The sequence below is a fragment of the Drosophila montana genome, unplaced genomic scaffold (genome assembly GCF_035044405.1).
Source record: "Drosophila montana isolate Dmon_TW-CO22-7 unplaced genomic scaffold, ASM3504440v1 contig_3829_1, whole genome shotgun sequence".
NCBI classification, from domain to species: domain Eukaryota; kingdom Metazoa; phylum Arthropoda; class Insecta; order Diptera; family Drosophilidae; genus Drosophila; species Drosophila montana.
This window is the reverse complement of record NW_026998699.1, coordinates 69,486-90,812: the sequence shown is the minus strand read 5'-3', so window position 1 is coordinate 90,812 and position 21,327 is coordinate 69,486. Positions and strand designations below refer to the sequence as shown.

The 21,327-nt window shown below is 43.3% G+C and overlaps 2 protein-coding genes across 4 annotated transcripts; one reads left to right on the top strand and one right to left on the bottom strand.

Annotated features, from left to right (window-relative positions):
* Positions 1–371: 371 nt before the first annotated feature.
* Positions 372–4,218, top strand: Cpr78E (Cuticular protein 78E). 2 transcript variants are annotated; one of them, XM_064695585.1, is made up of 3 exons: positions 372–537; positions 3,644–3,714; positions 3,782–4,218. In XM_064695585.1, the coding sequence occupies exons 1-3, from the start codon at positions 519–521 to the stop codon at positions 4,190–4,192; spliced, it is 501 nt and encodes a 166-aa protein (XP_064551655.1). In that variant the 5' UTR covers positions 372–518; the 3' UTR covers positions 4,193–4,218. The 2 variants fall into 2 exon arrangements, with proteins under 2 accessions (XP_064551655.1, XP_064551654.1); XM_064695584.1 differs by lacking the exon at positions 372–537 and having other exon boundaries at positions 2,603–3,714.
* Positions 4,219–4,825: 607 nt separating this feature from the next.
* Positions 4,826–19,957, bottom strand: LOC135437599 (ankyrin repeat and BTB/POZ domain-containing protein 2). 2 transcript variants are annotated; one of them, XM_064695583.1, is made up of 6 exons: positions 19,814–19,957; positions 7,308–9,192; positions 6,279–7,239; positions 5,833–6,196; positions 5,432–5,759; positions 4,826–5,363 (listed from the first exon to the last, which is right to left on the bottom strand). In XM_064695583.1, the coding sequence occupies exons 1-6, from the start codon at positions 19,930–19,932 to the stop codon at positions 5,124–5,126; spliced, it is 3,897 nt and encodes a 1,298-aa protein (XP_064551653.1). In that variant the 5' UTR covers positions 19,933–19,957; the 3' UTR covers positions 4,826–5,123. The 2 variants fall into 2 exon arrangements, with proteins under 2 accessions (XP_064551653.1, XP_064551652.1); XM_064695582.1 differs by lacking the exon at positions 19,814–19,957 and adding an exon at positions 11,944–13,817.
* Positions 19,958–21,327: the final 1,370 nt, after the last annotated feature.

Here is a 21,327-nt window from a genome sequence, read left to right as displayed (position 1 = left end):
GATGATGTATAGAGGTGGGGTCATGTAGGGACGCGATCGGTATAGGGGGGTATGCTTCTGTGAGACCATGGGAGGCCAGCTGCTGAGCATCGAACATGAATTGCCGTGCTCGTGGATCGTTCGTGCACTTGAGTTCCGGGCCGCTCGCTCGCTGGTCGGTCCATTTGGGCCTCTCGCTCGCACCGCTCCCGAAAATGTTATCCATCTCTTACAGTACGTTTCGTTTCGTGTCGGCATTTCAATATTTTTATTTTTCTTAGTCGTTTTCTACTTTTTTGTTTTGTGAATAGAATTTTTCAACAATTTGGCTGTCCTAGAGTTTTCAAAATTTTGGAGCGTAGGTGCAGTGTGTCGCGACGCGTCAGCCTGTACGGATCGGTGCTCTATTTTGTATTTTGTCTAAACTCAAGAAGAAGAAAAAATAAGGAACATTCAAATATTGAACATCGCATAAAGACAAGGAGAAAAATTAACAGTTTGTTGCGTTGCGCTAATAACGTAATCCGAAAGTGTTTATAATGAATGCCAGGATATTTGGTAGGAAGTGTTTCTTTTGAACTGCGGAAGTGGGCGTTGTGCTTGTTGCCAAGTTGCCAAGTTGCCATATGCACATATATAGACACATATACATGCACATACGCCGACGCTCATACATTCATATATGTACACAATTTTCGGCTTTCCAATATTTTCACTCAACTCTGCTTTGCCTTTGGCTAAAAATATTTTCCGTTAAAAACGTTGAAATATCCAAAAAGAATAAAAAAAAAATATTAAAAAAAAAGAAATAAAAACATCCACTCGTCTCAGTGCTGCCGCCTGTTTTTCATAATTTTTCATCTTTATTTATTTATCGTATACATGAATTTTTGCTCTCAAACTTTTGCCAACGCGTTGCGTTTCTCATTTGATTTAGCATGTCGTCATTTTTGTTTACCCCCCCGCACACAAGTTCTCAACATTTTTACAATTTTCCCAATTTTCACAATTTTCACAATTTGCACAATTTTTCGCGGCCTTTGTCTTTGGCAGTGGAGCCGAAGGCATAGAGCTGCCTAATGAAACAAATCACAATTTAATAGGCACAGCGCGTACTTTACAACTTCCTTGACTATATATATCTACATATATAGATAGTACGTGAGATGCATATATATGAATATATATATATACATATGTGTGGCATGGAAAGACAGCTGTGTGCTCTTTGGCAGATGCTCTATGCTGCGTATGTGGGGGAAGTCCATAAAAAACAAAAAACAAAAAATAAAGAAACAAACCAGCGCACAGTTATAAAAATAAAACTATTTTTGTATGGCATGCTTAGAGCAGTCGATGATCAGAGTATTTCGTCTTTTTGCGAACAGGCAGCGCAGAGTCTCTTGGCACAGTTTTCCAGCCTCCCCGGCCCATGCATAAATCAATCATGGCAAATTCAATTAATTCAATTCAAATACGAAATTAAAGCTTTTTTCTAATCTAACAACCCAACGCAATGTGTCTTGGCAGGGTCTATATCAAAAAGTATACTTAAGTTGATTGTATGGCATAATAATCTATCTTTGATCTATAAAGTTCTAGTCGATTTGTCTTTTTCCGCTTACTGGCGTTTTATTGAGCAACGACAGGAAAGGGAAAAAGGCGTATTTACTATGAATTTGTTCAACCAATCTGTTTAAATATCTATTCAAAGAAAAGAAAAGAAAAGCTAATCATACAAAGAGAGAACAACTGGTGAGTAGCCCTTTGTAAATATTGTCTCAAGTGCATCCCTTAAATAGTTGTATGCAAATGTTTTGTAACCCGCTAATCAAAGCAGACATGTTAAACGACGCATGTCGACAATTTTACGCCCAATCTAATGATTCATTAAAATAATGAATACCTTAATCTCCGCCCTGAAAAAGCACTTTATGCATTCGTTTTGTAAGGACAACATACTTGAGCAGCATTTTAAGCATAATCAATCATTATAATTTCATATATATATATATAGATTTTTCATTAAAGCTTTTCATCTATAGATACAGACATATGTGTCTATTAAAGTATTATTTAGATTCTTTTTATAACATTTAACAATTTTGAATTTTGGTTTTAGCTCTGCCTTATTGACTATTCATAATTCAGTTTACAAGCATGCACAGCAATCGATTGATATATTGAATTTGAATGTTTAAAACAAATGTGGGGAATACTTGCCTTCGAATTATTACCACATGTTTGAAATAATTCTTAAAATAAACCAATTGAAAATCTGGAACAATACAGTTTCTATTAATATGAATAAATTGTTTCATGTCTGTGACTAACTCCCAAATTTAATAAATCAACTTGAGTATAACTAATTGCACATTAAATACTTCAGGTTCAAATAAACAAGATTAAAAACCTGTAAATTACAAATTTCCGAAAATATTAAAAAATACAGCCGATCAATACTGCCATAAAGCTAATATATATGCATATATATTAATAAATTAAAACACACTTATATCTAAGTAATATTTCCAGTTACCGTATACATTATATATTGAAGGCTATGCTCATTGAAATCGCTGCATATGTATATAGTATGTCTATATAAATATATGGATATATATACATATATGTATATATATGTATATATTTAGTAACATACCACCCCCAATCTGAGGCGCTGATATTTTTGTAGCATTTCTAATGAAATGAAATTAAATGTATAATTTATTGTTGCATAAACAAAAGGCACGAAACCGAATCGAAAATCGAACCAAACGCAACCGAAGCGCATGTGGCACCTTTAAGTATTTCGATTTGTACTCGGCCCCCAGACCCCGCTCTCACCTCGAATATCGCCCTGGTCTGGCCTGGTCTATGTGGAACACATTGTATTTTGCAGGGGCTGGAAAATTTAGTGCTCCCGCACGAGCTGAGCCAAAAATAACAATCGGGCAGCGAGGGCGCAAATGTTGGAGAATGTGTGGGAGGGGGGGTTGGTGGAGGAGGTGAAGCGGTGCAAAGAAGCACAGATTTGTTTATAGTTTTCGTATAAACAATTGGCAATTGAGAAATCGCTTGTTCGAGAAAAATCAAAACAGTTTTTGCTGAAAAATGACCAAGATGGTTGCGAAATTCGTAAGCATTCAATATTTCCAATTCCACTGCGGTTTCTATAAAAAAAAAAGTTCAAAAACTAAAAAGAAAAAAAAAACACATTGAAAAGCTAAAAATAATAAAAACGTTGAGGAAACAATGCATGCAGAAATATCGGCGAACCGCATCATACCATAATCATATAATCATGCTGAATAATGAATGCAAACTGAAGCGCAACTGGGTTGGCGTTAAGAGCAAAGTAAACAAGTGCATAAGGAATGCGAGAACGATCTGAATGTGAATAGCCAGGAACACTCATGAATACTCGGGTACTTATGGGCTCTGTGTATGTATGTATCTGGCCGGATGATCTGAAATTGAATGCCAGAAATTGTAGGGCGTATGCAAGCAGCTAATTGATCTGAAATTAATTCTTAGAACGAGTTTCAGCTTACAAACATTTTGCGACTTAATGTATGTCACAAGCGAAAACCGGTAAGGATGATGACCAGAAATAATAATTTGGGGTTTTTTTTTGGATTTTGGTTGGTCTGGCCTTTAAAAGGCGACTCCTCGGCTGCAGAGGCTCAAACCGTAGAGAGCAGCGGCACAAACAGCAACAGCATGTTGAAGATTGTAAGTAGCCGCAAGTGTTCCATTGTCCTGGTTGCGTCCACTAATGCGTCCACTTCTTATGGTACAGTTACTTAGCATTTTTGGCCTGTGTCTGGTTGGCGCTTTGGCCGCGCCCGCCGATGGCGTCCAAACAAGCACAAAGGTTCCGCCAGTGGCTATTGTGGATTCTGGTCAGGAGAAGCATGAGGATGGCTCGTATCATTTCTTTTACCAGGGCGAGGATGGCACGCATCGCGACGAGACGGCCGTGGTGCAGAATGCAGGCACTGATGATGCGTTCCTCGAGGTGAGCGGCACCTATTCGTATTTCGATGCCGACGGCAAGGAGGTGGTGGTGAACTACAAGGCCGATAATCACGGTTTTGTGCCCGAGGGAGGCAACATATTGCCACAGATATCGCTGGCCGCCAAGCTGGCCAGTGAGCAGAAGCAGCCTCTTCCCGATGCGGACTTTAAAAAGACGCCGAAATACGAATAAAATGTGATCAAACGTTGAAAAGACAATCTTGTGAGTTTTTATATTAGTTTTTATACCTACAAACCATTGAAAATGGTTACATTGGGTAAATTGGTTCCATGCAAATCGAGGAAGAAGGCTTCTTCCATTCTCTTGCTCAGCATCAACAGCCGAGTTGATCTAGCCATATCCGTATGTTTGTCCGTCCGTTTCTCCGACAGGTAGAACTAGAGACTTTTGATTTTAGAGATAAGTCGACTTAGAGCGCGAAAAGATTGAGTTTATTTCTTCTGTTCTCTGAGCTAAATACTCCAAACATATATTTCACTTCATAGATACTTTCCACTTTCCCTCAAAATGGAGGAATATTTTACCTCCATTTTTGGAGACATATTTTTGGGCTTTGGTATCCGCATAAATTTGGATATCATATTTATGCCCTGAAAATTTCATAAAGATCGCACAATAAAAGCCGAAGTTAATCAAGACTGCATTCCTCATAGTATGGGACTAAGGAAAGAAGAAGCACTGCGGCGACGTCAACTGCACATCAAGCAGCAGGATTCGGTGTGTTTTTGAATGTGTGTTTAATGTATAAAAAGAAGCAAAAGGTTGGTAGAGGCAGCTCGTCGCTCAGTTCAGGGTATATACATATATTGTTTTAGGTTTTATTTTTCATTTAATGCAGAAACAATTTCAACTAACTACAGGTTTGCTACTGGACGCTATAAGCTGTACCACGTTAACTAGCATTTAAATTAACAGTGCGCTGAACAAGTTGAGGGTACAAAATACAACTACAAGTATTAGGTTAGATAGGTCTAGGCATAAGGGGCGTTATAATACATACGAGTACGAGAGCTCAAAGAGATTCGTTAAGAACAATGCAATAAATATGACATAAGCAGAACATATGCTGTGTATCTTAGTCTGGGTAAGGAGCGAGATGCAGCTACTTCTTGACAGGCGTCGCCGGCGGAGAGCGATAGACGTTGACCAATCCACCAGCATTCGGCTTGCGGCTCTTGAGTCGCTGCTGCAGCGTCTGGAGCAGGCCGGCCAGGACATCATGATTTGGTATCTTCTTGGCAAACAGCAGACGCTTCACTGAATCATCGTAGGTCAGCAGCGCGACCATATTCTGCAGCAGAAAGCACTGGCAATACTCCAAGAGATTGTTGGCATTGTAAACCTGAGAGAGAGAGAGGATCCGTTTTGGTCACCAGCTCCATGCGGTTGATAATAATAATAGGCACCCACCTTTGCATGTATGTACATGGCGACCACATTGTCCACATCGACCATCTCGGAGCAGCGCGCCTCTGTGTAGCGGAGCAGCGCCTCCAGCTGAAAGAAGCTGGCGGCAGCCATCAGTTCCAGCACATCGCCATGGGACACATCCAGAGCACTGCAGCCGCCGCTATATAGAAACTGCATGACCAGCTGGAAGATGTGATAGCGTATGTCATTGATCTGGACAGTGGGCGTGCTGCTGGCATCGCTGAGCTTGGCACTGAGCATGCTCTGGAAACGTGGCGAGGCCGTGACCAGCACTATCTTGTGGCCATAGAATATTTTACCCTCGACGCTGCAAGAAAACAAATATGTGAAAAGTGGACATTAAAGCTAATCCAGATAGCATGATAGGGATGCTGCCATACCGAAAGGTGACATCGCTTAGTTCCGGATTGTTGACAAACTTTGGATCGATGCGTGTGCCCTGGACTGGCTGCAGTGGGGGCTGCTCTTTCAGTGGATGCAGTGCCTCCCAGCCAAAGCATGTGGCGAATATGTCCGCCAGGAGCAGCGTGGTGCCCTCGTTCTTGTTGCGAAAGATGTTGAAGAGCAGGGGCAGGCACTCGCTAACAAACTGGGCGCTATAGTCATCGGGGCAGACCTGGAGAAAGTCCTGCAGCAGCTGATCAATGACCGCGTCCAGCCGCAACTCGTGAGCCGCCGACAGCGCATGCATCCAGCAGTGCAAGGTCCACGGCACGCCCAGCTTGCGCAACTCTATGGTTATGTCTGAAATGGAATAAAGAATATATTCTTAGCATTTGTCGAGCTGTTCGCCGTTGAATTTTCTTTTAGGATTTGCTGATCTCACCCAAGTGATTGTTCTCGGCGCTGTGGTACATGGCCTCCTGGAGTCGCTTGATCTGCGTCTTGTTCAGCAGCGGCAACAGATCCTCCCCAGCGACTGTGGCCGTGGCAGCGCCAGAGCCGCGCACGCCCACCACATCGCCCTCGGCGAGCATCTCCTCCAGCGAGAGCACATCCCGCGTGCCCGGCGACAGCGGATGCGTGAGCAGCTTGCGCAGGCACGCGCGATGCCCGTGCGCTGCCGCCACGGAGATGGCACAGAAGCAACCCTTCTGCGCGGCACCCGCAAAGCACAGTGTGTCCTTCTGCTGTGTGGACAGGAACGCATTGGCGCCATGCGCCAGTAGGAGTGCCACCATCTCCAGATTGCCTGTGCCCGCGGCCAATTGCAGCGGTGTCAATGTGCACTTCTCCTCGCTGCTGCGAGCGCCGCCCTCCACTTTGCCGCCACGTTCCAGCAGGATTCGCAGCGCCACATAGTTGGCACGGCTGGCGGCAAAACTGAGCGCCGTCCAGTGTTGTGTGTCCGGCTGTATGGCCGGATAGCCAGTGCTACCTGCCGCCGGCACCTCCACATTCGGATCACAGCCGGCATCGAGCAGGGCATGCAAAGCGACCTCATCATTCCGTATGCTGGCAATCATCAAAGCTGTCAACCCGGCGCTGTTCTGTGTATCATAGCGCGTGGTGGGCGGCAGCAGCTGAGCAGCTTGGGCTAGAAGCTCGGCGCGACCCGTCAGCAGCAGCTTGAAGGCGACACCAATGGTGGCACGCCTGCCCAGCTCCGAGGTGTCCTCGCCAATGCTGCTCACGGCCGGTGAACTGGAGCTGGAGCTGCCAGTGCCCGTGGCGCTGCTACCCGCGCTGCTGGCACTGCTAAAGTGCGTCTTCTTTGTGGGCAGCTCCTCATCATGGGCCACAGGACGTATGGGACAATCCACACCGGGCAGCAATAGACGCGCAGCCTGCAATAGGATTTAGATTATGTGTGTTCAGGACATGGAACACTAATTCAAAGCGTGCTTTAGCTTACCTGTAAAATGTCATCCTTATCAATCATCAGGCCGTTGCGGTGCTCAGCGTGCGCCGATGCCACTCGCAGCCATTCGGCCAGCGGTGGGAGCACCACGTAGGCGCGCTCATAGCACAGCTCCTGGACGTTTTGGGTGCCGCTGTTGGGTGGCGCCTGGCCGGCCGTTGAGCTTTGGGCAGCCAGCTCGGTGTGCTCCAGCTGGGAGCAGCGCATGAAATAAAACAATGCACTTAGCGCCGCATTGGAGAGGGCGGCCGCATGCTGGAACTCCTGCTGTGTGCGCAGCGCCTTTTCCTTCAGCTCGCGTATGCTGCCCACACAGGTGGCCAGCGAAAAGGTGCTCGCCCAGCGCGGCATGGCCAAAGCGCCGGAGGCAATGCGTCCGGCATTCAAATGTGCAAACGGCTGCAGCAAACCCCAAAAATCGCCCGAACTGGCAATGCTCTGATCCAGAGCCTGGGCTGTGGTGCCGCCGGCACCGCCGCCGCACTGCAGCATAATCTCCTCGAGCAGATTCTCAATACCAGCGCACAAATAGACGGCAGCATACTCGTGTATGAACTTGCCCAGCCGAGCATCGGTCATCCATCTGAAGAAGCTGCCCACCGACAGCTGTAGACCGGCGCGCGAGGATTTGCTTTGCTTGAGGGCGCTCTCGCCGGGCACCGCGAACATGGCGGCGGCACGCAGGCACGCCTTGGTGCAGGAGTCGGCCAGTGTGGAGCAGAGCACCACCTTGAAAGCGCCGGTCACCTCCTGCTTGGAGCACAAGCCCAACCCCGCCGAGAAACGTTGTATCTCCCGTGCGATGCGCACCAGAGCACGCTGCAGCAGATAACCTAGCCGGGAGATGACCTCGACGGACACATGCTCCGCCTGCTGCTTGCAGCGGCCATTCCGCAGCACACGCATTATGCACTGTTGGCTCCACGGCGGATGCTGCAGCTCCACGAGCCGATTGTGCGAGTCCACCCACACAAACTCATCCGCGCTGGTGCTGGTAATCACCGTCTCCAGCGATGAATAGCGTCCCAGTCGCCTGGCCGGCTCTGAGCTTTCCGAGCCGGCGCTCAGGCTGCTGTAGGTGCTGCTGCTTGTCTGGGAGCGCATGGTCAGCTGCTGTATGGCCAGCTTGATGTCCTCCAGGCCGCTGCCGCTCCAGGGCGCTTTGCCGGCTGGCATTATGCCACGATGGCGTCTCGAGCGTGTGCTGCGATTGGTAACACCAGCGGCCAGCCGATCCTCGGGCAGCGGTCCCAATGTCATGCCGCCCGCTGGCGACGAACTGTGCCCGCCCGTATCCGACATGCTAGCATGGCCCGAGCTGCGATTCTCATCCGAGGAACTGTGGCACTCCTGCACCCGCTGCAGCGCCCGAAACTGCTCGTGCTGATGCGTACGCGGCGCCTGCGTCGTTGTCGCCGTCGGTATGCCCAGCGTGGGTCGACTGGGAGAGCTTTGCAGGCTGCCGCTCAGCTGCGGCGGCTGAGACTTCACTGGCGTGCTTTGCACCGTGAGCCTAGCGGGTCCGGCCACCGCCCGCTGCGGCATTGCCGCCTTGGAGATGGGCGACGTCAGCTGCTGCTGCTGGGGCAAGGGGCTGGTTACCACTGGCAGCGCATTCGCTGTCATCTTATTCACGCTCACAGGCGCCTTGTTCGGCTGCTGCGCCAGCTCCTTGAAGACGCGCGGTGCTGGCGTAGCCATAGCCACCGCATGGCCACCACCGCCGGCTCCCACTTGTGGCGCACCATGTGCTGCAAGGGCTGGTTGCGCCTGTTGCTGTGCCTGCAGCTGCGGCTGCAGCGGCACCGGCACTGGCGGCAATCCCGTCACCTGTGCGGGCGCCTGCTGTCCAAAGGTTGGCGGCAAGTTTCCCGTGGGTCTGTTAAAAGATGAAAGACATTGACTCATATAGTATTTGTCAAACTGGACTTAATATATGTGAAAGATGTATAAGTACAGTGGAAACTATCCTAATGGACACTCCTAATATCAATACGAATTAGGCTTAACCTATTCTCCCTCTGTTAGGTGGACACTTCTTGACCGGACAACAACTGCCCGACTGCTATTCTGTCTGCCCAAGTCAGTTTTCATTGTATGTACCAGCTGCTGGCTCATATTACATTTATGCCCGTGGAAAAGTTTAATTTTGCCCGTATTACCTTAAACACCCCATTTCCACATGACAGAGAAAATTGTTCGAAAATAAGTTTGACGTCGATCTGTGGATATTGTATACCAAAAATCTAAAACATCTTCAATTATATTTCACAAAGACCTGATTTAAAGGCTGATCGGATTTTGAATTATTATGGCGGTAAAAAATTATAATAGTTTAGTAAAATAGTTTAGTTTAAGATATTCTAAGCAAAATTATTTGGGAAGAGTATTATGGAAATTTTGGAAAAGCGCAGCTTAGTATTCACTAAAAAACTTAAAAACCTTGCCTTGATTTAAGGTTTAGCTACTTGAGACGATAGAGACTATTCATTAGATCATGCTTTAGGAAACATAGATATTTTGGTCGATGATTGAGTATAATTATATCATATAATTTTTCTTTAAGATATTTCTAACAAATTTATTCTAAAAGAGTATGAAATTCAAAAAAAGTTTGCACGGAACAGAACAGAAGAGTTGAACTTTATTTAAATGTATCTTTGCTTGACCCATTTCTAAGCAGTAGCCCATCAGTTATGCAACTAATTAGAATACATCTGAATTTGTAGAATTTGTCAACCCAAAAGTAAACAAAGCAACGCCTAACGGTCGAGGCAGCTGCTGTCATATATGTTACATAGGTAGTATATCTGTCATATTACCGCTTATCTTTCACACTGTCTTGACAATCTACTTGGTCATCTTTGTATCTGTGTGAGGTTTGTGTGTATTTGAACGCAGAGCGCGATCTTGGGCTTGTGCTTGGGCTTGAGCTTGAGCTTGGGAGGTGGCACCTAATTAAAAGCAGAGTTACGATCCGGAGGCCGTTGCTGAGTTTGCGTCTTCTTCAGCGAAAACTTTGTCAAACGCTTTTTGCACTATAAAGAGCCGAATCGGGGGATCTGCGACTCACTGAAGCTGTTTGCTTGAATAAATACTTGTCCGTATTATATGATGATCTTCTTATTAGCCTGCTTAGGTATATTAAATATTTATAAATTGGATGCTAATCTGTATTTTTTGTGTATTAAATGTGTAGATAAAACGAATAATTCAATCGCACAAATGCGAGACTGAGGAGTGACTGAAAGGTTCTCAAGCATGTTAGAGTATGCCGAATTCTGTGTGCTAGCCAAGATACACATTAAAGTTTCCTTTTGTTTATGAAATTGGGTTGCCATTCGTTCTCACATTTCTGCACTGTCGTCGGCTCAGAACAACATCAACTAACTGGAAACAACAAAAAATTAAGAGCCAGCTACGACCATTCATTTGCATGGCGCAAAGATCCAAGTTAAATCGTTTGCTTTTATTATGATTTTTGATTTCATGCTGTAACATAAAACGTCGTTTCTATGTTTGATTGACCCAGAATTTAGCAGCGTTTCATTTTTTTTTTTTTAAAAGTGCCCATTGTTCTTTTGGATAGCAATGGACAATGTCTTGCGCTAAATACGATTTATGGCTTTTGGCAGTGTCTGACAATGCTTTGACATGAGCTTATTTAGCGAACTGTTTTCTACACAGAGACGATCAGTGACCTCTCGACAATATTCACGAAATCAGAACATCATATACATATATGTAATAAACTGAATATCTGTATAATAAACTGTATATCTGAATATCTGATTGTCTTGACTGACTGATTTTTGATCAACGCACAGCCCAAGCTGTAAGCTTTTCTTATTTTATCTTAGGTCATATCCATATGGTGTCTTAAACAATTTCACCCACAACTGTGGAAAATAGGTGGAAAAAGTCTTTAAAAAACTCTTTTTGTCCACCCTTCGATTCAATTACAAATTTATTTTCAAAGTTCTTTGTGAATATTCATTTGACAAGTGTCTCACACTTTTCGATAAATTCATTCAACTTGGTTAAGTATGGGTATCGATCTTTAGCTCAAAAACCCACAGAAATAAATTAAGAAAATCTTGCTCTAGCGAATTTGTAAGACCTACCTCAAAGGAAGAGGAATGCGCAGAAAATCAATTCGCTTCAAACTTATTTTAAGTATGAAAATGGATGTCAAAGGTTGCAAGAGCACAAGTTAAATTTTCGTCTGGAAAACCTTTATCTTTCTGCTCTACATAAAATATTTAGAATTTAAAATAAAGTAAAAATACGTGTTGCACCGATTTAGGGGTTAATTCCGTAAACTAATTAATGGACTACTCAAAGGGCTTCGATTTCTTTTTCATACATTTAGATTTTCGCTTTTACTCTCATATATATGTAATCAACTCCCTTTTCATGCAAATGTTGAACAAAAAAAGACTAAATCCAAATGTTTTCACTTGCTAGTCGGGGCTGGGCAAACCCTCACAGCCATGGCTTTCACAGCTCAAGAATATGGGAGCCCAGACAACAATTGATGCAAAAAACAACAACAGCAACAACAACAACAACAACAATAATAAAAATAGGCGAAAAATAATGGCAAATCATTTGAAGTGCTTTTCACTACCGTCTCGCAGCGCGTCGCCACTCCTGAACGTAGCTCCAATCGCATGAATCTGACTGACTCGCGGTCTCCGCATCGTGGCCAGGGCCAGAGACGCTGTCATCATCATCATCATCATCGTCGTCGTCGTCGTCGTCGTCGTCGTCATTATCATGATCAGCTGCAGTTAGTTTGCTGTTGGCAGCATCGGATTTCATTTGGCCAACAACGGCCAGAGTTGGCTTTGCCACCGTTTCCACCAGCGCACTGGCGCGCCGGTAATTGCCTTCAATTTTGATATTAATTACGCCATTCTGCACGCTCTCAATGTAGGGCGGCAGTTCATCATCAACGTTTGCCTCCGCCTTCGCCTCCGCCCTCGCGGCCGCCTCACCCGCCGCCTTCGACTGCGGCAGTTCCAACGCCTCCACCGCTTCCAACGCCATTTTCGGCTCCGTCTCCGGCTTGACTTTGTCATTGGCCTGCAGTTTGTGGGACATCTCCTGCAGCAGCTGTGAGTGGAGATTGGCTGCATCTGCGGGCAGTTTCGTAGCCAATGCTGCGGGTGGCTGCTGCTGCTGCTGCTGCTGCTGCTGCGGCGGCTGCTGAGCTCGATTCATGGAGTCACCAAAATAGATGACCACTTTGTGATTTGGTTTGACCTCGCGATCACCCAGATTTCCATTCCCATCACGATCCTCTGCCCGTCGGCGCTGTGTGGCCGCCCAGTCGGGCAGCTCCTCGATGGGCGTGGGCGATGGTGTCTGCGCTGGGCGTGGCACATCGCGCGGCTGCGACTGACACATTTCGCTATTGCGCAGCGATTGCGGCTGAAAGTTCTTCAGCGAAATGCCGCGTCGCCGCAGTATGAAATTCTCATTGAGCATGCGACCCAGCAGGGAGCCGGGAGGCGTTCCCTTCCCAGCCAGCTTCGACTTGGACTTGGCGGGCAGCTGTTGCTGCGGCGGCAGCACTACTGGCTTCTTGGCGCTCAGCTTATAGTCGCGTAGCTCGCGGCACAAACGGCAGGCGCAATCTTTGGTGCAGTACATCTCGAAGTTGGGTTGGCTTTGTATTAAAATGAAGTTTAAATTGAAAAAATTTTCGAAAAATTTCAAATTTATTTGCTGCGCGGCATTTGGTTAGGAGTTTTGCTTTGGTTTCATTTCACTTTGCACAGCAATTGCGATTCTGGCATACACAATTTAATACACCAAATAATAACAACAATTATGCAAATTATAAATTTTCATTGCTCTAGCGCCGTGCGCAGCGTTGCGTGGCCGACGACGTACGTATCCAAAGCTGTATTCGAATCCGAATCCGTGTCCCGACTCCGAATTTTCCAGCACTCGACTTTTGTGTTCTCGATAAACACGTTACCGTGCGCGTTCACACTTCAAGCTAGACTGAAGCTTGCCAACTGCCAGCCGGCGGTTCAAAGCCAGCGCGGCGGTTGTTGCTGCTGCTGCTGCTGCTGCCGCTGCCGCTGTCAACGCCAGCATCGCTGCCGAGTCATTGTCTAAGCGCGGCAACGTCTGTTTTTCCTGATTTTCACAGAGTGTAGCGTAGGCCTTTGGGGCCCATGCCACCTTGCAGGTCTTTGGCTTGGGTAATTTCAGCTGCCGTGAGTTGTTGTTTCTCAGCTGTGTGACCAAAACAATGGCACAACTGTAACATCCAACAGCCAGCGGCAGCAGCAGCAGCAGCAGCAGGCAGCAGCAGCAGGCAGCAGCAGCAGGCAGCAGCAGCGGCAGCCAGCAGTAACAGCAGGCGGAGATTTACTCCAGGGCAGAGCCCATCAGGTCTGCGTACTCGTATTAAAAGCGATATTGTGGCTTCCGAGTCACTGCGACTGCGATTGTCATTTACATACAACTCAAATATTTATGAAATACTCGTTGTACTAATAAAGTCACAGCAAGTGCGATTTAAATATATTATTATTATATATAATGCTGGTTTTGGCGACCTTTCCACTTTCTGAATCTTTATTTACCAGGCTCGAACTTCGCGGATACGTTAATTAAATTATTAATTAAAGGCAATAATAGAATTGAAAATCAAATATATAGATTAAAACATAATTGTTTTTCATTAATGTTTTTAATAAACTAAACCCTGGACCTCGAGTCAGCTAATTAAAGATTTATTATTATTATAGTTTATAAGAATCTCTCTCTATTTATATTTATATATATGTATTGCTAAGAATTTTGGGTAAGTCTCCGGGTTGCAAGAGAAAAATAAAATAAAATAAATATAACAATAAATAGCTTATAAAAGTTAAAGAGAATAGAGAAATATTTTTTTCTTCTATATAAAAATATCAATTAATTAATTAGTTTTTTAAATAACAGATATAAAAAATGCAAGCCAAACACTTCCTGAGTAATTCTTGTGTATATTCCCCATTTAATAATTATTTTAACAGGCTCTTTATAATCTTTGCCAAGTTACCAAGAATTGCTCATCTCTATTCGTAGGCTTTGTGAATTTAATTATGTACAACCGTTGAGGGGGAGCAGATGGGGGGGGGGGGGGAAGGTTAGAGAGATGTGGCCTGGGACGCACTCGAAGGTTATACAATCTTGACACTTATCAGATCGTTTTGCTAGCTTCCTTCCGCGCCGAGGCCCAAGATCACGTTTTGTGTTCTGAGCATGTGCAGACACGCGTTGGTTCTTCAAGATACATCTGCCAGATACATTTCATGTGTAGCGTAGATAAATTCGTTAGGCGTAACCTGCTTCTAATGATTTATACCAGCTCATCTTGTTGATATAACGGTCTTTTGAGGTTTTTATTGGACAGCGCTACCTACACGAACTTCTTTTGTGAGCTGTTCTTGAAGAATTACTGCGATCGCATCCTAGGGACTGCCGTCAAACCACAAAACGAGCTCCATCGCAATTAGAAAGTCATGACCGATCGCTGGTCATTTGGTCAAATGCCAGTCAGCGCATTCAAACCGAAAGAAAACACGCCCACGTAATGCGGAAAAGCGTCGGGAGGCGCAAATAGACTCCACTGTACTTACACCCGTACTGTTGGATTATACAATAATAACTTTCTTCATTTTTTCTGGCGTGCCTCTGTTTCTAGTCCAACCTGCTGGCGTTGTTAATTATTAAAAAATAAAAACAAAAACCAAATATATAAGCATTATGTTGCTCGAAGCAATTTGCGCATTAAAAAGTTTAATTTACGGAATTGTAATGACAGACTATAAATAAGTATGCTTACACCCATTAAGCACGCCAGACCCGAAAAAGCAAAAGTATGGCAGAGAGTTTAATGTAATATTTGCGTGTTTATTAAACAAAAAAAACTAAAATAGCTCAAGTAAGAATGCTCTAGTCGGGAGTAGTCGACTAGAAGCTACCCTGAACGCAGCAGCTGTTACAAAAAATGCATTCCTAACTAACATCGGTGCTTGGAGTCCGATCATTGTGAAATTCTCAGTGCAAAGCTTTACATTGTATTTAAAAATGATAGGTGAGGTATGCGTAAAGTGAAATTCTATTATTAATCTGTGTCTACTATACGAGAACCAACATACCAAGTAAATAAACCATGTAAGTATGGTTTTTTTTATCGATACAAATAAATTGGTAAGAGATCTGGAAAAGAAGGCGAACACGTTTCGCGTATGGTATAGAATCTATATCTAGATAAGAATATATATTTGAATTTTCCAATTTGAAGCGTTGGACATGGCTATATAGACTCAGCTCGTCTCCTGATGAGGAATAAATATACTCTCCTGCAGCCTGTTGCATACAGTTGGACGAACGATTATACCCTTTTGCCCATTTTCAATTTATTCAGGGTATAAAATGTTGAAAAACTGGCCAAAGGCGGCAACTGCAGCTCAAAGCAAAACCCCAAAAACCTATTAAGTGTGCCCGGCCCTTTGGGCTGCAGTTATATACGAAATATAAGAAACTATTCAAAATATGTGTGTCATTTTATAGTTAAGGCCAACTAATTAGAGTGCAGTCCGTTGCGCCAAAGGAACTTTCGTTTTTCATGCCGACATTTAAACAGGAAATTGTGTTTCGCTGACGTTTTAGATTGTAGATCATTAGAACTCGCACTCTGTTGGCCATTAATAACTTGGTTGCGGGCATCGTTAAGACGTAAGACTATTTTAAATGCTAATTATTGTTAAACTTCTGGCAAGGTTAGTTCATGTTTTAAGCTGAACTTCTGTCATATTTTAACCAATGCAAAATTTATAAGCACTTCAATTTTAAATCTAAATTTACAATCTGCCAATGTATTCGCTTTCAACACTTCGTTGACACACATTTGCTTTTCGACTAGTCATGTATGGGAACAGATAAACAGAAAACATTTCCAAATACTTTCTGGTATGTAGAAACGTCTGCCCAGACAAGATTGTTGTTCCAGCAACTTGATCAAGCGTGGAAAATAAAGGATATCCGTATGACTTCTGAATTGAGTTGCCTTTTCTTAGATAATCGCTACCATCGATTGTCGAATTAGGCGTATTTGCTGCATTGTGGCAAATATTTTGACAACAAATACTTTAATTAATCATTATCAGTAATGCCGACCATTGGTAATTCCGCACATGATTAGTCGAATGTACGTTTTTTTGTGTACAATTCCAAACAGGAAACGTAAAAGGGGTCAAAGACCAAAGAGTTTGATGTGCGTTGTGGATGTTTTGTTTATGCAGCTAATTGCAGTGGTTATATAAAGACTTTGTTTGGCTCTACCAAAGCAAGCAGGTCTTGTAGTATACGGCACTTGTTTTCATGCCCTTTTAAAGGGTATTATCATTTTGTCATGCGTTGTGTAACGACATCTCCCACTCCATAAGGTATCTATATGCTGGTTCATTAACAAAAGCCGAGACATAGTTGTCTGTTTAAGGTATTCGGCAAGAAATTTGCTTAGGTCCGGATTGGAGCACTATATCTTATAGATGCCATAAGAACACTCGGTTGAAGATTAAGTTTTTGTACTTCTTGCATGCGAATCTTTTGTTTTTCAAGCTATCTTAAACAACAATCAAAGATATCATAAACAATATATCTTTGAAACATCGGCGCACTTAATTGTATTGTTCTATGGAATGAATGGTTCAAAAACGGAAAACTTTAGTATATTTCAAGCTAACTTGTGCAAACTCAACAATTACGAGCTCGACTCATCATCTCCTCACCTGTCGGCAAATTCTGCCAGGGTATTTAATCTTCGGCTTGCAGCTGCCAACCGATGTTTCTTGTTTTCTTTTATCATTATCTGTGCCTCTTATGAAACACACCATTTTATGCATTAGTAGCTATAACCCAGCCCTATCATTACAACTGCTGACGCTTGTGGCACCTGATTTGAAGATTTTTAGATAAATATGCGCTGATTGTGCGGAGAGGGCGGTAACTGGATTTCCGCATTTGGCCGCCTTACATTAGCTACATTAACCAGCTGCAGATGCGGTCATTGGATGCGACTGGGTACGCTTCCGTGGGGCCCCAACCTTAAGTCCCATTTGGCCCCAACGACTTAATTAGTTGAGCGAGTGATGTTGCGACGTCTGTCATTCAGATATCAACGGCATGTGGCTAACTGGGCAACAGCTGACGGCAACTTGCGACTCCCACACTTTCGCGTCTAGTACTTATTTCATGTTATAATACCCTGTACACATCAAATCAAGAAAAATAGGTATGAAAAAGAAACTGAACTCAGCAGCAAAAAAGCGACTGTTCTCTTGCTTAAACAATCCGCATAAAAGCTGAAAGCGTAACAGATATATGGCTAGCTTACATGTAGGGTATCTTTTACTCTAGCAATTTCGATGAGAGCATGCCTACTTGTTTTTGTCTTTCTATCCAACGATTTAGTTTGTAGTGGTAGATACTCGCATTTTGACAAACACTAAAAGTATCTCACAGATACGTATGGGTAATGTGCCTTAGCTTTTATATATATATGGATGTGTGTGTGTGTGTGTGTGTGAAAGAAAGTGTTGGCACTGGGCACGGGCTTAGGCACGGACAAGGTAACAAAGGTAACAACATTTTCACTTGCCTCATGTCGTCGTCGCATTTTTAATGCTGCGCTGAAGATGCCTTAATAAAAAATGTAACAACTATGGGGGTTTAATGCCCTCGGCTCCAGGCCTAGGCCCAGGCCCAGACCCAGGCCCAGACCCCAGACGCCAGATACCGTGAGGCATGCCCATGCCTGTTCCATTGTCATTGGCGTAGATGTTGATGTTAACTTGCCTGCTATAGATACAGATACAATTTGTTGATGTTGTTGTTGTTGGTGGTGTTGTTGTTAGCTGGCGAATTGTGTGGCGAATTTTGTGTACATTTTTCCTATTTCAGTTCGTTTGCTGTGCATTATTATTGTTGTTTGCAGCTAATTATTCACATTTGGACATTTTCACTTTCATTTGTGTGAATTTCTACTGTCATTTGTTTGTTTGTTACACGTATTTCAAAACTTTTAATTGTTTGTCCATGCAAAAAGTTTCCAAAATGCCAGTCATATTTCGGCTTCCTGTGTAGATACATCTAATACACACACACACACACACAGGTACCTTCAAAGAGATTTGAAATCTGCAATTTTTGCGGCTTTGTTTGATTGAGAAATCGCGTATGAAAATTGAAATATCTTCAGCTTCAGTTGCAATGTAACTGAATTAGTTTTGTTCGAATGTCTCTCAACTTCAAATTGAAATATTCATCCTCAGCTTTCATAACTTTGATGTCAGCTAGTTTTGTTTAGTTTCATATATCAATTTTTGGCACACATCCGGCGACCGAATGATCTGCTGCTCTATGCGTCTGACAACGGCCAACTGCCGCATTAATTTTCCCCAAATTAACCTTGACCGGCTTCACAATGCCACTTCAACAAAAAATAAAAGAAGATATCTAGACGCGCTGTGCCCGTTTCTTCTGCTTTTAGTTCAGCAACAACAATCCTAAGATTTCCTAAAAAAAAAACGTCTGCCGTCTGCCGTTTGCCATTTGCCATTCTTGCGATGCGTGCTGCGGTATGTGGTACTACTTCCGAAAAGAAGTTGACCGCCCCAGAACAAAACAACACAAAAGTTTATTGTCCATTCAACATCGGAGGCTTCACGCTTTTGTGCACAATTGTGCATGCAAGTGTCCAAGACCGAAAATAGTATCCATTGTTTGGGTGAGACACTCGGTCGGGTCGGAAACAATAGAAAGAGACAAAACCAGAAAAGAAACAGAACGAAAGAGCTATCTATTCCTAAAAGTTCTATCGAAATTTACATTCTCTTGCACAGAGTCTAGCAATTCAGCAAAGCAATTTGTAACAAATATATTATAATCACAAATAACATTGATCATAATTTTATATTAAATGAACAATGTCAATGTACTGACCTATTTTTAAGAGAAAAAGTCAAAGAACGAATATAGTAACCCGCAGATATCCTCCACACAAGATATAGAAACTCTGCTGGGCTAATATTTTCTTATAGTTCATTTTAAATAAGACAAAAAACATTGCCTTTCATTTAAAAATGAGCTGTATTCAAATCTTTCGCTTTTCGTTTCTATGGTAAAGAAAACTGCAAAAGCTATGAAATTATTGATGCAAAACAAATCTTAATTCATGAATTGTATATATATTTAAAAACTAAATATAAATATAGTTGTACACGATCAGTATACGCATTATTAAATAAAAAAGTATTGCATGCTTTTAGGCATTTTTCATATTTTTAAAATATAACAAAGCGCCATCTAGCGTTCGTTCTTGTGCGCTTGTCAGAAGCTCGTTCTTAAAATGCCAAGAACAGTTGTTTTAATGATGAGATTAATATAATTTTAAGCTAGATATACCCATCTCACTAAATGTGGCTTACCTGCGTGGTTTCGGGCGCAATATCTCATGATTGGCATCTGTTATGCATAGCGGACTTAGCGCGCCTGCCAAGTGTGCCACGCCCACGCGCTCCGTATCCCAATTGTGGCGAGTGGGCATTTTCTGGAAGAGCTTCTTGTATTAGGTATTCAAAGGTAAGCCAGTTGCTGCATTTTGTTTGCCCTGCAATTAGATGAAAAAATCAAAGAACATATTAAATATTGATTTCATTTGATCGACAAGGCGCGGACATTCAGTGGGAAGTCGAGATTGGTGTCCAGTCCGGTCGGTTCTACAAATTAAGCAGGCACCCCGAGTGCAATTAGCCGCTGCCAACGTCGTCTCCACTTCCTCTGCTCATAATAATTAAGCCAGCGTTGTCAGAGAAAGCCACAAAACAAAGTAGTCACCAGACGGTGGCAAAGACCCAAGTCTGTGATTGAGACACAGGAGCTAGAGGGGCGAACGGTAGCAGACAGGAGGCAGGAGGCGGCGGCGGACGGCGGCAAGCGGGAGTGGTAACATTGCGTGCTTTGCGTCATTGCCTTGAAAGTTGATCGTCTGTTGATCGTCTTGCTGCTCTATAAATGGTTACTTGTCTGGTGCTCTGGCTGCAGGTGTCAGCCAAGAACTTTGGAGCCACATTGGCATGCAATCAATGCCGTTCGATTTCATTTCGTTGGAAATTGTTGCCGGCCATAATGCCAGATATTTCTGCTATAAATGTTTTTTATACCCAGCAAATCATACCAAAGCACACGAGGAATATTTAATTTCTGCACAAATAAAAATTCAAAGCAAACTCTCAACTTTGATCAAGTTAAAAGAAGTTCAAAAATGGAAATTAAAAAGCCACAAAAAACGGAGTAGTCCCATTTGATAAGTTTCAGAACGATTCAAGTAAGATTTGGATATGTAGAAAGTTTGTTTATTTATGTATATTGATCAGGCTGCAATCAACCAGCTTTAATCGTGGTTTTGTTCACGGTGCAGACTAGCGCTGCCTTGAGTTCCCTTCGGTTCGTGAACCTAGTTTTCCACGATACAAGTCATGTTTTCAAAATTACAATTCGTAAATATTTTCATAACCAACTGGCAAATATACGCTTAGCTACATATGTATATGCAATGGTTGGGGTTATTTATGTCTGTCTCTCAGATGTTTTTAAATGGGATCGACTAAAGGTTCGCTCAATGGAAAAAAATAAAATGGAATTCAGGTCCATGATATTTACAGTCAGTTATTATTATTCTTATGCTTTGTATAACCCATATAAGCTCAAAATTGTTCACCTATAATTTGAAAACTTACTACAGGGAATCAGTGAGTCGAGCAGTCTCCATTGTAGCTGCCATACTTGTTGTGTTATGTAGCTAGTTTCTGTTATCGTTCCCGGTAAAAATGCTCAAGTTTAGGAAAATAGCAGGGCTGGGTCTGCCTTCTGTTCTGTTTTCTATTGAACCGGCTGAGACGATCTTATCGGAAGTGCCCAAAGGGGACGTATGATAGGTTGT